Below are 15,992 nucleotides of genomic sequence, written 5' to 3' on the forward strand. Positions count from 1 at the left end.
TAGAAAATGAAGAATAATTTTCAATACAGTATTTTATTTAGGTAATTTTTTTCATTTTAATATTTATTTATTTCATGAATGTAGGACCATATATGGAGGTAGAGTTTGAAGAAGGATACAAACAAGAGCATCAAGTGAAAAATATAAATAAAAGAAAAACAGAAATGAGCATTTTAGACAACCTGTTCTGTAACATTTGATCTTACAGTTTTATTTTTATAAATCATTTGACAAATTTTCTCAAGTTTTTAACATAACTAAAAGAAGGAGAGGTTAAATTTATTGTTATTTTTTCTTATTATTATTAATTTTATTATCATTGGATCAAAATCAAATCAATAATTATCACTTGATATTATTTTATAAATATTGATTTGATTTTGATTAAACGATAACAAAATTTATACTAAAAAATAATAAGAAAAAATAGTAATAATTCTGGGTATCGGATCTTTCCATACAACGGGCTTCAGCACCGTATGTTGCAAGAAACAGGGCTTTGACCCATAACCCAAACTTTGCAAAAGACCCAACAACCCCATAAAAGGAGAAAAATTAAATGCTCCATTACTCTTCAACCGCCACGTTGGCGCGTGTATTAACCTTCCGAGCATGGTCCACACCAGCAGCCCACCGAACCGGAGAGTGTTCAGCACGCGCCACTCTTCCACCTACGAAAACTTTTCAAATTTCCGCAAACGAAACTCCCCGCCACTAAAGTCCCTCGCCCCTTTATTCCCACGTGACTTGCACGCCCATTGCCGCGTCCCTCGTCATTGGTGCGTGCAATGAACGATCCAAAATCCCGAGTGAGTCCACGTCCCAAATTTTCGGTGATATAATGCTTCCCGGGCACGACTCTTTGGTACCCTCAAACGCTTCGCTTGGTCCACGGTTCCCCACGAACCCACCGTTGCCGTACACCTGTGACGATTCGATAAAACGACTATCGTTTTAAGAAAGAGAGAGAAAGACGAAGAATTCTAGAGAGAGAAAGAGAAAGAGAGAGAAAGAGAAAGAGAGAGAGAGTGCGAGATCTGATCGGAAGCAAGGTAAACGAGCTTTGAAACCCTACTGTTTCTTTCTCTCTTGTTGCGTGTTTACGGTTTTGGTTCTTCGTTTCGCTCTTGGTTCGGTGAAGGTTCCGAGTGAAACCTAGGGATTTGGGGTATTGATTTGGTGGTAGAAGGAAGCCCTAGAAATTCTAGGGTTTTGTCTTGCGTGATTCTTTTTGATTTGTGGTTGTGTAAAACCCTAGAATTTTGGGGATTTGCGATTGGTTTTGGACTTAGGGTTTTGGATGTATGGCTTCGGGGTCTATAGCTGGAGGAGATGATGGTGCGAGAGAGAAGAAGAGATACAAGGAGAGTAAGGTCTATACAAGGAGAGCAAAGAAAACCCCAAACGTTGGGAACACCGTTGCTCCCGTCACCACAACTACTAAAAACGACGACTCCACCGCCACTGTCAAGAACACCAACACCTATGAGGCCAAGAGCAATAGCAATGATGTTTTGGCTCATCTACCCGCACCACCTGTGGTGCAGGAGGATGAGAATTTGGCTCAGCCGCAAGTGAGTTCAATATTGGAAGATACGGATTCGGCTCAGCCGCAAGTGAGTACAATATTGGAAGATGGGAATTCGGCTCAGCCGCAAGTGAGTCCAATATTAGAGGATGGGAATTCGGCTCAGCCGCAAGTGAGTCCAATATTGGAGGATGGGGATTCAGTTCAGCAGCAGGCGAGTTCAATATTGGAGGGTAGGAATTCACCTCAGCCGCAAGTGAGTCCAATATTGGAGGATGGGGATTCAGTTCAGCAGCAGGCGAGTTCAATATTGGAGGGTAGGAATTCACCTCAGCCGCACGTGAGTTCAGGATTGGAGGATGGGAATTCACCTCAGCCGCAAGTGAATTCAGGATTTGAGGACGGGAATTCTCCTCAGCCGCAAGTGAGTCCAATATTGGAAGATGGGGATTTGGCTCAGCAGCAAGTGAGTCCAATATTGGAGGATGGGAATTTGGCTCAGCCGCAGGTGAGTTCAAGATTGGAGGATGTGAATTTGGTTCAACCGCAAGTGAGTTCAGGATTGGATGGTGGGAATTCACCTCAGCCGCAAGTGAGTTCGAGATTGGAGGGTGGGAATCCGCCTCAGCTGCAAGTGAGTTCAAGATTGGAGGGTGGGAATTTGCCTCAGCTGCAAGTGAGTTCAAGATTGGAGGATGGGAATTCGCCTCAGCTGCAAGTGAGTTCAAGATTGGAGGATGGGAATTCGCCTCAGGCTCAAGTGAATTCAAGATTGGAGGATGGGAATTCGCCTCAGCCTCATGTTAGTTCAAGATTGGAGGATGTCAATTTGCCTCAGGCGCAAGTGATTTCTGGATTGGAGGAAGGGAATTTGCCTCAGGCGCAAGTGATTTCAAGATTAGAGGATGGGAATTTGCCTCAGTTGCCGGTACTGCCGGTTTCTGATGACTCGTGCAGCCATCAGCAGGATGAACCTTCTAGCCTCAATGTTCAGAAGGAGGGTGATGGACCTTCAAGCCCTAGCTGTAGGCAGGAGGAAGTTCCTATCACCCGGGACCTACCTGTAGGGAATGGGGCTGTGGAGCCACAGCTGGAAGACCGAATTAAGATCAGTTTGGCCTCAAAGTCAAAGCAGGAGATGTGGGAGCTAAGACAGAAGCTTGAAAGTGAGCTTGATGTTGTGAGAAGTTTGGTCAAGAGGATTGAAGTGAAACAGAGGCAGATTGGTGTGTATGGAAATTCAAATGTGTTGGTGGGTTATGGGGTTGATAATGGGGGTGGAGCAAAGCGTGCTCAGTCGGAGGTGGCATCTGCTGGTGTTCCACGACTAACTACCAGGCCTTTGCACCAGTTAAGTTTGTCAATGTTAGAGAATAGTCAGGGGGTCAGTGAAAATGTTGAGAAGGAGAAGAGAACGCCTAAAGCAAACCAATTTTATCATAACTCAGAGTTCTTGCTTGCTAAAGATAAATTCCCACCTGCAGAGAGTAACAAGAAGTCAAAATTGAATTGGAAGAAGCAAGGTAGGGGAGAAATGGGACATGGGCTTGGGATGGCATCCAAGTTTTTCAAGAGCTGTAGCTCACTGCTTGAAAAGCTGATGAAACACAAGCATGGTTGGGTGTTTAATGCTCCTGTTGATGTTGAGGGTCTTGGTTTGCATGATTATTTTACTATTATCACTCATCCAATGGACTTGGGAACTGTGAAGTCAAGGCTGAACAAGAATTGGTACAAATCACCGAAGGAATTTGCAGAGGATGTGAGACTCACTTTTCGAAATGCAATGACATATAATCCAGAGGGACAAGATGTTCATATAATGGCAGAGCAGCTAGCAAAGATATTTGAGGACAGATGGGCTATAATAGAGTCAGATTACAATCGTGAGATGAGATATGGCATAGATTTTGGGGCATCTCCCCCTGCACCTTCACCTTTGTCTAGAAAGCTTCCTTCATTTCCTCCTCCGCCCCTTGATATGAGAAGGATTTTGGATAGATCAGAATCATTGACACAAACACCAAAACCCATGAGCATTACTCCATCAAGTAGAACCCCAGCTCCAAAAAAGCCAAAGGCAAAAGATCCTCATAAAAGAGACATGACATATGACGAAAAGCAAAAATTAAGCACAAACCTAGAGGGTTTACCTCCTGAGAAGCTTGAAGTTATTGTACAAATCATGAAGAGGAAAAATTTAGCACTTGGTCAACATGACGATGAAATTGAAGTGGACATTGATAGTGTGGATGTTGAGACTCTCTGGGAGCTTGATAGATTTGTGACCAACTATAAGAAAAGTTTGAGCAAAAACAGGAGGAAGGCTGAACTTGCTCGAGCTAGAGCAGAAGCTTTACAGAATGCCATCCAAAAGGTAAAGAATTGAATTTTAACTTCTAATCACCAGTGCCTGCATTAGGTAGCAATTATTGCTAATTACATTTATATCTTGCTTTCTGTAGAGCCAGCCACCAGCTATGGTAGAGATTCCAAAAGAAACACAAATAGGTAAATTTTTAAGAATCAGAGTTGGTGTTATTTGGACTTTTATTTATCTCAATTTTTTTTTAATTGAAATATCTTGTCTGCCTCTTTGTGTGCAGATGAAAGAAATGTTCCCCCGTCCTTACCTGTGCAAGAGGGAAATCAAGCAGATAATGGGAGTAGATCAAGTAGTTCAAGCAGCTCAAGCAGCGATTCTGGATCTTCTTCAAGTGGTACATTCATTAATAACTCAGTTATCATATATCTTACATGTTATTTATTCATTTACATGCTTTTGCTTATTGTTGAAGTCAAATGTTCTGTTTTTCTCATTTGTATGTGCTTTTGCAGATTCTGATAGTGACAGTTCCTCAGCATCTGGATCTGATGCAGGGTCACAAGGGACTTGAATATACTGTGTCAGGTAGAGAGTTACAGCCACTGAAGTTTTATCTTGCTTTATGCTCTGTGACTGTTATTGTTTTCTGCATCATATTTTATCAGCACTTCGGCCTTTTCTGCTTCTGCATCATATTTGTATGTAGCTTTCAAGCTGATTTTTTATTTAAATAAACTGAGTAATGAATTTGTTGCTTATAAATTATAATTGCTGGTTTGCCATGAGGTGCGTGGTTGAGTGCATTTCTGGTGCCCTTGGCCTGTAAATTGGAACACATTCTAGCTGAGTGATGTGTATGTTATACATTTTGAAAGTTCAAGCAATCGTGTCATATGAGCTCAGTAATTATGAAGCAAATATGAAATTGAATTTAAGTGGATGGTGTTTCAGTAAGTTTAGTCTTTACATTTAGTTTAGTTTTTGTCATGAAAACTTTGAAGCTATTTAAAAAACAAGATTGGGGCTTATCATTTACTTTCTTTCTCTCTTTGCTTCTTTGTTGTGAACTAGTGGTGTATTACCCCTTTGAAGACTTAGTCCTTCGAAGGTCAGAAAGGGTTTATATGCAACTGCGTTGCTTCTTTGTTGTGAACTAGTGGTGTATTACCCCTTTGAAACTTAGTCCTTCTAAGGTTAGAAAGGGTTTATGCAACTGCATAAAGTCATATTCTTTAGTGAACATTCATACATCTGTTTATATCAGCCTGGCTGTAAGATAAGTATTGATTCCTGTTTACGTACTCTATACAATTTGAAATCATTAGCTTATGCCATCTTCTCTTGGTTGTGAGCATGTTTCTGCTTCAAGGTTATTGCAAAATTTGTTAAACCAATAATATTGTTAGTTATTAGCAACTTAAGTTTAATTCTCTTTTTTTCCCCTTCCCCTTATAATTACTTTATTTTGGTCTAGTAATCTAGTTAGATAGATGGCTTCTATGAAATGTCCTTAGTGAGTTTGTGTGCGCATGTGACTCATGCTCTGTTGGATATGTTTATTGACATTTTCTTCTGTATTGTGTTTTCTCTCTCTGGAACTTCCATGTCTAAACAATAGATGTGAAATTCGCTGGCTAGTCGGTTGCCTTTGTCAAATTGGTGCTTCTAATTTAGTTTGTTCTGATTTAACCATATTTGTTGAGTTGAAGTCAGTAAGTGCTAAACAAAAATAGTTTATAAACTCTATAAAAATAGATGAGTTGTTCACGTTGCTGCTTATGTAAAAATCCTTCTCATTAAACCAACTAGTGAAGGTAGAGATGAGGGTAATTCTTGTACACAGTCTTACCTTTGGATATTTGCAGACAGACTCTTTTTTAGATTCGAACCTATAATCTTTTTGTCACAAAGGAGCAGTTTTGTCACTGCCCTAGGCTAGCCTTTTTATGTTGCTGCTTATATATTTGACTAATTTATAACGCAGTTTCTGTTTTCTCTGAAAGTTGGCTGATATTGGTGTATATACTATTTATATTTTAAAAAATTGTGTGGAAGATTGCATTGTTATTAATTTACCTCTAGACAAATAATATCTGCTTGAAAATATTACAAGTACGTTCTAGTGAGAATATAAATACTGGTAGTCTGAGACGTTATAATTGGTTTCTTATAAATCTATAAAAGTATTCGGTCCCTGTAGGAACTATTATGGAAGGGGCATTCCGGGGTTTGTGAGTACTGAAGATTACTACATTGCTTTTTTAACATGATTTTTTTTTTCTTTTTGGTTGTATTGCACTGCCTAAAGCAGCTTTGTCAAAAGTGAATGAGTTGTTACTGTTTGAGTTCTGTCATTGATTTTGAAATGGTGGTTTCTGTTTCTCTATCTGTCATATTCATAATAAGTAAGATTTTTTTTTTTTTTTTTTAAAAAAAAGATTATTTAACATACCTAATTTGCATTTCTTGGCCTGTTCCAATTTAACTTGGACTCTTAACGTTTTCTGAAACCTATCTTGCTTTTTAAAATAGGAGGAATAAAAATGCATTACCATGGAGCATTATGCCCTTGGAGATTCAATTACATGTAATATCACCTCGTCTTCTGAGCCCAAAAGAAATAACAGATCTTAAGGAACCTGTCATATTTCTCTTGTTAATGTTGCTCAGTATTATTTTTTGTTATGCATTCTAAAGTTTAATACAATGCTTGAAATTGAAAAACCCAAAATACACGTGCACCTGTGCATACGATTACTTGTCTGAAGTTATTCATCATAGAAAGCTTGGACTTGAACTAGTGCTAACTTCTCCTCCCATTACATTTCATGTGGCAGATGTCAGATATTAGGAGTAGATAATGATTCGACGCTTGCCTAGTTGGAATTTTGAATCTTCCAGATTATGGATCTAAATTTAACAGTTGGGTGACAGAGGACGAATTCTGAAGGCCGCCAATGATCCTGCCTATGCAGCATGGGATTTTTTCTTACCATTTGTTGGAAATGTTGCTCCAATGCTACTGGTGGCCTTGTTGGGACTCTGACACGAATTCATGTATATTATTTGGTAGAATGTGATGATAATTAGGTATTTTGTTTTTCGTAGCATGTGTACATTGCTAACTAATGCTGCAGCGTTCATTGATGACGTGTTTTCTTTGTGTTAGCAGATTCAGGATTCTTGGTGTTATACAAAGATAATATGTAATTCCTGGTTCTTAAAAATATCATTCCATGTAGTTTACAACTGTGAAAATTTAAAGGAGGATCCAATCTCAATTAGTGCCAAATGACAATTTTAGGTGGTTTTCCTACCTTGGTTATCAAAAAATGACGAGCCTGTTTCTATAAGATAGTTCCTGCCACAAACTCAAGATTTGCGCTTCTATGCACTTTTTTTTTTATATATAAATGGAGGGCATGGCTCATAGAAACTATATTAATAGTTGTTGCATGATCAAAGAAACATGCTCAAACAGTAAGTTTGTACAAAACAAATTCCAAACAGATATAATGCTTACAAGGGGAGAGGAATAATACACTAGCTCTTCACTCTTGTGGTTAAAACCTAACTTGGTTAAACTATCAGTACATTCATTAAATTCTCTTGGAATAAACTTCCATAGAACTTTATCAAAACTGCTTGCTGCATTTCTTATTCTGTTGCTTAAGGAAACAAAGCCACCTTGATCAGTTTGGTCATCTACACAGAGTAAAGCTGCTTGCTATCACTTCCAGTCCAAACTTTTGGATACTTCCTGATTGCTGCCAGCTTTAGTCCTTGCAACATGCCCCACAATTCAGCTTCTACAGAAGAGCAAGCCTTTAGGTACAAAGAGAAACCTCCCAGCCATTCTCCATTGTCTGCAACTAAAAAACCACCCCAAGCTCCTATGTTAGAGTTTAAGCTAACAGCACCATCAACATAAATTCGCACTACATTCTGCATTACACTATGATCTGGATCATCACAGCATAATGGTGAAAAAGTCCTTGACAAGAATGGATCAGTTGAGGCATACTTCTTCATGTCAACAACATAGTTTAAAATTGTGTTAACTGGATCAGTAGGCCACGAAAAATTAACCTCATGAACAGAAGCATTTCTCCATTCCATAAGAACCACCAAGTTACAAAGAAGACTTCTTTCCAAGAGTTCCAGAGATTGGTTGAAAAAGGTTTGAGAAGATTTAGCCGAAACCACTCTTGGCCATCCATGGTCATGAAGGAAATAAGGATAACTCCACAAAACCATGTTTCCCGTATACTTTTTGCAGCTTTACAGTCTCTAAGGATGTGAACAGTTGTCTCTTGACTAATGAAACAAATAGGACATTGAATCTCCCCTCCACCCCAGTGACAAGTAATACTTCTGACAGGTAATTTATTCAAGCCAGCCAGCCAAATAAAAACAGCAATCCTATAGGGTCCTCTCCACTTCCAAATAGCAGTCCAAATTTTATCTTTTCCCTTGTTAAAATTCATTAGCTGACAGTAAGCATTTTTAACAAGGGATTTACCTGGACTTTTTATTTTCCAGTTTAACCAGTCATCAGAGCTATATAGACTAGGAGGAGAAAAGCTGCTCATCTTGCTTAGGATAGATTCATCCAGGAAATTCCTCAAATAGTTCAGATTCCACTCCCTGTATTTTCATCAACCACCTCATAAACTTTAAGTTCCAAATCAGTGTTGGGGGGTTTAGGTGAGGCCAGATCCAAAAGATTAACTTGATCGAGCCCCCAATCATCTGTCCAGAAGAAAGTCTCCTTGTCATTGCCAATCACCCATTCTAATTGGTTTGCCATTTTCTCTCTAGCTGAACAAATGTTCTTCCAAAGAGGAGAGTCACTCACTTTAGCAATCAGATTGCGCTTAGGATTCTGCTTCCTCCTATACTTGTCAAGCAATACCTGGGCCCATAAGCTATCTTGATCATTTATTAGCTGCCAAGCCAATTTCTGCATAAAGGCTTCGTTCTGGATCCTCAGATTGATAATGCCAAGGCCTCCACCCTCCTTAGGGTTGCATAGTGTAACACCCTGTATATATCCGGTAATGTTATCAGACTATCGTATTAAGCTGCGCTTAATTAAAAATGCGAAATATCTTTTTCTTTTCAATTATGATGTCATTAATCATTACCAACTTGATTACTTAACCATTTTCAAAACGTCGCCTGTATGTATATTGCAATAAACAACTAACTGAAAAATCTCATTAATTAAATAACATAGGTATGAGTCTCTAGTCACGGAATTACAAAACGTAGACTGGACCATCTAACAGTTTATACAACTCCAACTAAAAGTACTAACCACAAAGTGACATGGACAAACCCCATGCTCACCCAAATAAGGCATCAAAGCCCGACATCAGTCTCAACAACAGCAGCATAAGCATATAAGTGCAGAAAACATAAACAGCATCCAAATCCAGCATTCATACAGGTCAGCATAACTAACAGCAATATCATCAACTAAACTCTGGCCTCCTGCCACCAGAGGCATCAGTCCCCATACTACCTAAACCTGAAATAAGCATTCCCCAAACGTGGGGTGAGATCTCTAAACAAGAAATCTCAGTAAGGCAAGGGGTCCTCAAGGATCTTCCACCCCAAGCTCACTTACATGTGCAATATAAGTTCCAAAAGCAGTAACTCAATATAAGTTCCAAAATTCAATGCAGTGCAACAGATATTCATACCATGTGTGTTTAACTATTCTACTGGCTAGAGAAATACATAAATACGTCTATTACCTACAGATAGTACAAGGAACATCGCTTGCACCTCACCCACAGCCTCACCATATTGTATGTACTACATACTCAGGCTTACCGTATAGGTGGAACACCACATGCATATCATAAAGGCACTAGCATAAAACAGCTCAAAAGCATTTCCAAAACATCAAAAGCATGTAACACAGCATGCATATAACCATACCCCCATGGGACATGGTGGAACCATAACATGGCTAAACCGAGGACACGAAAGGTTACCTCTTAAACAATCAATCCAAGTCAAGTCCACACAAGCTCAATGTCCAAACACAGCAGATCACAATCTGATATGGACCAATAATAAATCAATAAACATGCACTACAAGCATACCTCATAAAGACAACGTCTTTCTTACGTTTTACGTCTTAAGGCTTCTCACCAAGCCATAAGCCCTTAATCTATTGATTCTGACTTAGTTAAGTATTTATAGAACTTCAACTCCATCAAAATAGGGTCCACAAACCCATAGCTCAGTTCTGTATGAATAGTACCTTACTGTTCCTCGAAATTCCAAAATACCCGAATATATGTCGGGGGCATATCCGGATATCAATATCCGGATATCTCACAGGCAATATCCGGATATCAATATCCGGATATCCAGATCTTCATATCCGGATATCCATATCCAGATATCCATATCTGGGTATCAATATCTGGATATTTATCGACCAAATATCCGGATATTTCGCGACAGAATGCAGTTTCTGCATTTCGCGAAGATATCCACCAAAGGTCCAACTTTTACCAAATAAATGCGTTCAAGACTCCATTTTTAGGTCTATATAGGTTCATACACATGTTAGTTACTTGCTTAACCCATTTACATGCAAAGACACCACCTTTAAATCATTTAAGCTCATGATCAAGGTTAGGCAGCTCACCAAAGCTTCAAACTCAGAAATGGAAGGCTCTTGGAGCTCACAACCAACTCCAAAGGTTCTGACTTGGTCCCAAAACGAAAATGGTCCACCAAAGGTTGATTCTTGCATCAAAAGGTGACTCCTTGGCACCACAAATGCCAAGCCAAAGGTGTACTCCCTCCACAAACACAGAGGCAGCAACCACAACCCCTCACACAGCAGCTCCAACTCTGCAAGAAGGTCTCCCACCCACTCCCAAGGCTCTATCTCACTCACACAAGGATGATTGGTGAAGGAAATGTGAAGAAAAGCTACAAGGAAGGTCAAGAAATGGTGGAGAAGGCAAAGAGCAGCAGCCACTAACAGTCACTCACGTCCAAATAGCTGAGTATCAGCCTAGGTTTTAGTGCCAAGCATTATATATAGGCTGTTTAAGTCACTAACACACAGTATTAACTTTAATTGCTACGCTTAGCATTTTAATCTCAAACTCAGGATTCTTAACCTACTCAATTTTACAAGAACTATCATATTTTTCTTATATTTTTCCCAGCACCTTTCTGGTACGCGCTTTTCATAGCCAGTATTAGTTTCTGGCATCAATTCTCATTATTTTAACTTGAAACTCGTTTTACAAGTCCTACATATTATTCTAGTAATTATCATGTACTTATTATAATTTTCCTGGATACTTTTTCAGTACGCATTTTCGTCCGAAAAGCGACTTTCAACATCATAACTCACTTACTATAATTATTAGAGCCTCATAATAATTATTAGGGTCAATTATGGAATTATTTCCTAATTTCACATAATTAAATAATTAACTTCCTTAATTAACGGTGCGGGTTCTTACACATAGTTTCTCCCAAGCAACATAATGGGCTTTCCTCTTGGATTATGTATCACCCCAAATGAAATTGCGTTGCAATTTTTCAATGTCCTGACATTCATGAGCAGGAAAAGTATTATTCTGCATTTGATAGCAAGGGATGACAGAAATAACACTTTTAGCTAAGGTTATTCTGCCAGCCAAAGCTAAGCACTTGCTTTTCCTTCCTTGAAGTTTGTTTTGAACTCTATTAATCACATCAGCATAGTGATCCTTCCTTGTTCTTCCATGTTTCATCAAAACTCCTAAATACTGACCAATATTGTTTACCTTTTTAAAGCCACTAGCATTGGAGATCTCAAGTACAACCTCCTGAGGAGTATTCTTAGAGAAAAAAATGCAGGATTTCTCTATACTAACACACTGCCCTGACATGCTAGAAAAGGTCTTTAAGCAGTTTAAGATGTTGTGCATTTGACTCAGAGAGGCTTCAGCAAATATGATGATATCATCTGCAAACAGCAGGTGGGATATGACTAGACCAGATTTGTTTGGACTCCAATTCTTCTTTTCCACTTCATCCATGATCAAATGAGTGAGTTTTTTCATGCATAGAACAAAAAGATAAGGGGATAAAGGATCCCCTTGTCTTATTCCCCTCTGCGGTTGGAAACCATGAGTTCTAGACCCATTCCAAAGGACCTCCATATACGAGTTAGTAACACACCCCATGATAGCTCCTATCATGGCTTCTGGAAATTTCAAGTCTTCTAACACAGCTCTTATAAAACTCCAATTGAGTTTATCATAAGCTTTCTCTAAATCAATTTTGATAGAGAAAAAGCTTTTCTTTCATTGCATCCTGCGCATTGTGTGTATAAGTTCCTGAGCAATTATAATGTTGTCCTGTATGTGTCTCTTTGGGACAAAACTAGTCTGGTTTGGAGATACAATATTCCCCAAGAATGGTTTTATTTTATTGACTAGAATCTTGCTGAGCCCCTTATATACCGAATTGCACAAGGCAATAGGCCTAAACTGCCTCATCAAGGATGGTCTGTCAACTTTAGGAATTAGAGCTATGAGGATGTGATTTATATCTCTGATTTGATCCGGATGATGAAGATAGTGCTGAATACTATTGAGAATCTGGGTTTTTAACAAATCCCAATTCCTTTGATAGAACATTGCTGGAAGTCCATCTGGTCCAAGAGCTTTAAAAGGAGGCATTTGAAAGAATGCAAGCTTGACATCCTCAAGAGAGATATTTACAGAGAGCTTAGCAAGATGATCATCACTCAGATCTGGCCAGCTATTTTTTGTTATACTCCAGACAGGGTCATTGCAGTTTTCCAAAAACAAATTCAAGAAAAAACCTCTTGCAAAGGAAATTAATCCCTCATCTCCAGTCACCCAGCAGCCTTTGTCATCCTGGAGTTTTAGGATTTTGTTCTTTTTTCTACGAATAAGGGTGCTGGTGTGGTAAAACCTGGTGTTTCTATCACCATCTCTAATCCAATCTCCCCTAGACTTCTGGTACCAAATTAACTCCTCCTGGTCCAGAATTTCTGTAAGCTCTCTCATTAGCTTAGCCTCCAACTCTTCAAGCTGAACACTATTCTTAGAAGTGAGTTGCCTTTGAATACCCTCCATACAAGCTATCACTATGTTCTTTCTGTGATAAGTAAAACCAAAAACATTCCTATTCCACTCCTTTAGCAATGGAATAAACCAATTCACACTCTCCAATTTTCTTTGAGGAAAGTACTAAACATGTGGTCCTTCTGCCAAGCAGCCAAAAAACAAAAAGGCCTATCTCTCCATCTGGACTCCTCATTCTCCATTCTGATTAGAATAGGGTTGTGATCTGAAAAAAGCCTAGGCAGCACCAAGACATCAGCTTCTTCAAAGTTTGCTCTCTAATCCTCATTATATACTGCTCTATCCAATCTTTTATATACTCTATCAAGATGGAGAAATTTGGGTCCTTTCCAAGTAAACCTATTTCCCCCACCTCCCAGATCCATAACACCACAAGCATCTAGCTCAGTGCTAAATCTGTTACATATGTTATAGTCAATAGGCTCCCCTCCTCTTTTTTCTGAAGCAAAAACAATTTCATTAAAATCACCAGAAAGTAACCAGGAGTCATTCATTGTTCTTCCAATTTTCTTCAACTCTTCCCATAACACCCTACGGTTCTCTTCTTTAGGATTGGCATATACAGCAATCCAAAAGAAGCCTTTCTTGTTAGGAAATTCCACCCAACAGTGGATGAATTGATCATGAGTAATTGAAGAGAAATCTGAACATCAGTGGAGTTCCACACAATCCAGATCCCCCCAGCAAAACCCTTTGCATCAGCAATTATGTAGTTGGAGAATCCCAAGCTACGAATTATGCTGATGGCTTTCTTTCCACTAACTCTTGGCTCTTAAACTGTTTCTTGGCAGCACCTCTACAGTTCCAGGTTAAGATATTCATTGAGAACTTTGGGATTGTTGCAAGATTCCAAAGTTCTTGCTACTTAAATCTTGAGTTTCAACATTGAGCTTCTGAAAACCAGCCTCTTCCTCAATACAAACAGAACAACTAACAGCCATAGCATCAGTAAGATTAATACATAAATGAGGTTCCAGTTCCATACCTGAGTGGCCTTCTACCAACTTTGCTTCTTCTCTCATGGTAAGATCAGGAGGGTCAGGATCCTTCATAGTATCATCACCATTCAAATTGTCATCAGCAATGCTGGAACTGAAATTAACATAAGTACCTTCTCCTGAAGACAAATATGCAGTCATCATCAAATCACCCCATGACAAGGCTGCTGCCCAGGAGAAGCTAGAATGGGGTTTTGAGTAGGCTTTTGCAAAGAGCTGGGGTGTGCTGTGAATATTGGGGACCTCTCTTCATGCGATGCACAATCATCCAAGGTCCAACACCTTGAGTACCAGGATTCTCTACTGGCTTTTCCTGAGCTATGTCAGTTCAGGGAGCTGAAGTAGGCATGACAAAATCAGGACAAGAGTCCGAATTATGCCCATATCTGCCACATTTGATACAGATTACAAATAGCCCTTCATACTCAACTCTTTTCCTATGCCCATCAAGTATGTACTCCCCTCTCAAAGGCTTTGAGAGATCAATTTCGATACAGACTCTTGCAAAACGAGCTCTGTCTCCAGTGGAAGTGGTTTTGTCCACTTTCAACACTTTCCCTATCACTGATCCCAAGTGGTTGAGAAAAGGAAATTCACAGTATTCCTGAGGAATACTGGTAGCCTTACCCATCCTACAACCCTGTGAATATTGGCTTTGTCCGGATCGAAGCAGGGCTCACATTTCCTAATTGCTAGGTAGTGGCCTAAGATGACCCAGGGGCCTCCAGAGATGGCAAGATTTAGATCTTCAAGGCTACTGAATCGTACAGAGAAAAACTCATTGCCAAGGTCCGCCACCGTAATGCTTCCTGCCTTAGCCCATAGAGATTCCAACCTTTTTTTTCATGAAACTGACCCCAACCTTCTTCCCCAAGAGCTTAACAATCAGGGCATTCTTCCATCGCTGACGCATCCTAGCTCGAGCTTCTTTATTACTTCTGATTTCCACTGATCCATCTTCTCTTATCACTGTTTGAAAACCCCACTCTGAGATCTCACCCATGCATGCAACGGTTCCAGATCGGGCTCAATCTCCTCCAAAATCCAGGGTATGGCCTCTCCAAACACTCTATTCTCCACCCCGTTACCTCAGCAAATGATCGCTGTTTTTCGATCACCGGAGTACCAGACTAATACTCCTTCAAAACTTCTCTCATTCGTGCTTCAGTTTGAATTTCTTCTCCATTCTTAGTGCGCTTCGTACTCCTTTGAGACATGGACAGTAGATCGCTGTTGTTGAAATTTGCTCCCTCCATTGAAAGAACTTCAAAGAAAAAAATCGTTGAAAGAAAACCTAACAGACAGTGAAATTTTCGCGCGCGTACGAATATGCGCCTAACCCATTATTCCTCTTATTAATACGATAGGTTCTATGCACTTTTTACCGAAGCAATTTTTTTTCTTTTTTGGGCAAAACGCCGTTTGGAAGCTTGTAGACAGAGTGACAAAGTGGACGGTTTGTTATATTTCATCTCGTCATCAATCTGTCAAAAAATGAGTCAGCTTGCTCTATTTTGCTATTAAAAATGGGCTAAAAAACTCGGTTTGTCCTACTCTGTTTGACGGGTTGAGCGAGTTGGCCTGTCAGCTCAAGTTTATTTTACACTGATATGTCTCGATCCACTTATGCTAGCCATCAATCCACACAAAAAGAGCTCATCCCGTCTGGTCTCACTTTTAAGATGAGTTGAAAATTTAGTCTCTTTCATCCTGGTGGATGGGTTGATCCGCCGAAACAAATTCATTTTGACTGCTCCATTTGTGAGAATAATCTTAAACAAACAGGTTGGATGTTATTAAGGAGCATTCACTGAATTCCACGTCACGCCTCGACCTTCAAAATTATTTTGAAGAGCTTGGAAAATCTCATTAACATTTACGAATGTGATCCATCCAAGTGGCAGCACGGATATTAAAAGTTGTTATGGGGGAACTGTGGAAGGATCAAAAGAAAATCATTTAAATACATGTTCTTAAAAACGAAAATAGAAAAAAA

The 15,992-nt window shown here is 39.5% G+C and overlaps 1 protein-coding gene across 2 annotated transcripts; it reads left to right on the plus strand.

The window, feature by feature from the left end:
* The first annotated feature begins 981 nt into the window (after positions 1 to 981).
* On the plus strand, positions 982 to 7,113 carry LOC133310402 (transcription factor GTE4-like). 2 transcript variants are annotated; one of them, XM_061511331.1, is made up of 5 exons: positions 982 to 3,905; positions 3,994 to 4,039; positions 4,135 to 4,248; positions 4,367 to 4,439; positions 6,692 to 7,113. In XM_061511331.1, the coding sequence occupies exons 1-4, from the start codon at positions 1,305 to 1,307 to the stop codon at positions 4,423 to 4,425; spliced, it is 2,820 nt and encodes a 939-aa protein (XP_061367315.1). In that variant the 5' UTR covers positions 982 to 1,304; the 3' UTR covers positions 4,426 to 4,439; positions 6,692 to 7,113. The 2 variants fall into 2 exon arrangements, with proteins under 2 accessions (XP_061367315.1, XP_061367316.1); XM_061511332.1 differs by having other exon boundaries at positions 4,000 to 4,039.
* Positions 7,114 to 15,992: the final 8,879 nt, after the last annotated feature.

Source organism: Gastrolobium bilobum, unplaced genomic scaffold (genome assembly GCF_033153095.1).
Source record: "Gastrolobium bilobum isolate Gb01-03AN ecotype WA unplaced genomic scaffold, APGP_CSIRO_Gbil_v1 utg20292, whole genome shotgun sequence".
Taxonomy (NCBI): domain Eukaryota; kingdom Viridiplantae; phylum Streptophyta; class Magnoliopsida; order Fabales; family Fabaceae; genus Gastrolobium; species Gastrolobium bilobum.

Excerpts from the sequence above, each read along its gene's own strand:
- LOC133310402 (XM_061511331.1), top strand. The coding sequence starts at position 1,305 with ATGGCTTCGGGGTCTATAGCTGGAGGAGATGATGGTGCGAGAGAGAAG. Across the intron at positions 3,906-3,993 it reads TACAGAATGCCATCCAAAAG|AGCCAGCCACCAGCTATGGT; the intron begins GTAAAGAATTGA and ends TGCTTTCTGTAG. Across the intron at positions 4,040-4,134 it reads TCCAAAAGAAACACAAATAG|ATGAAAGAAATGTTCCCCCG; the intron begins GTAAATTTTTAA and ends CTTTGTGTGCAG.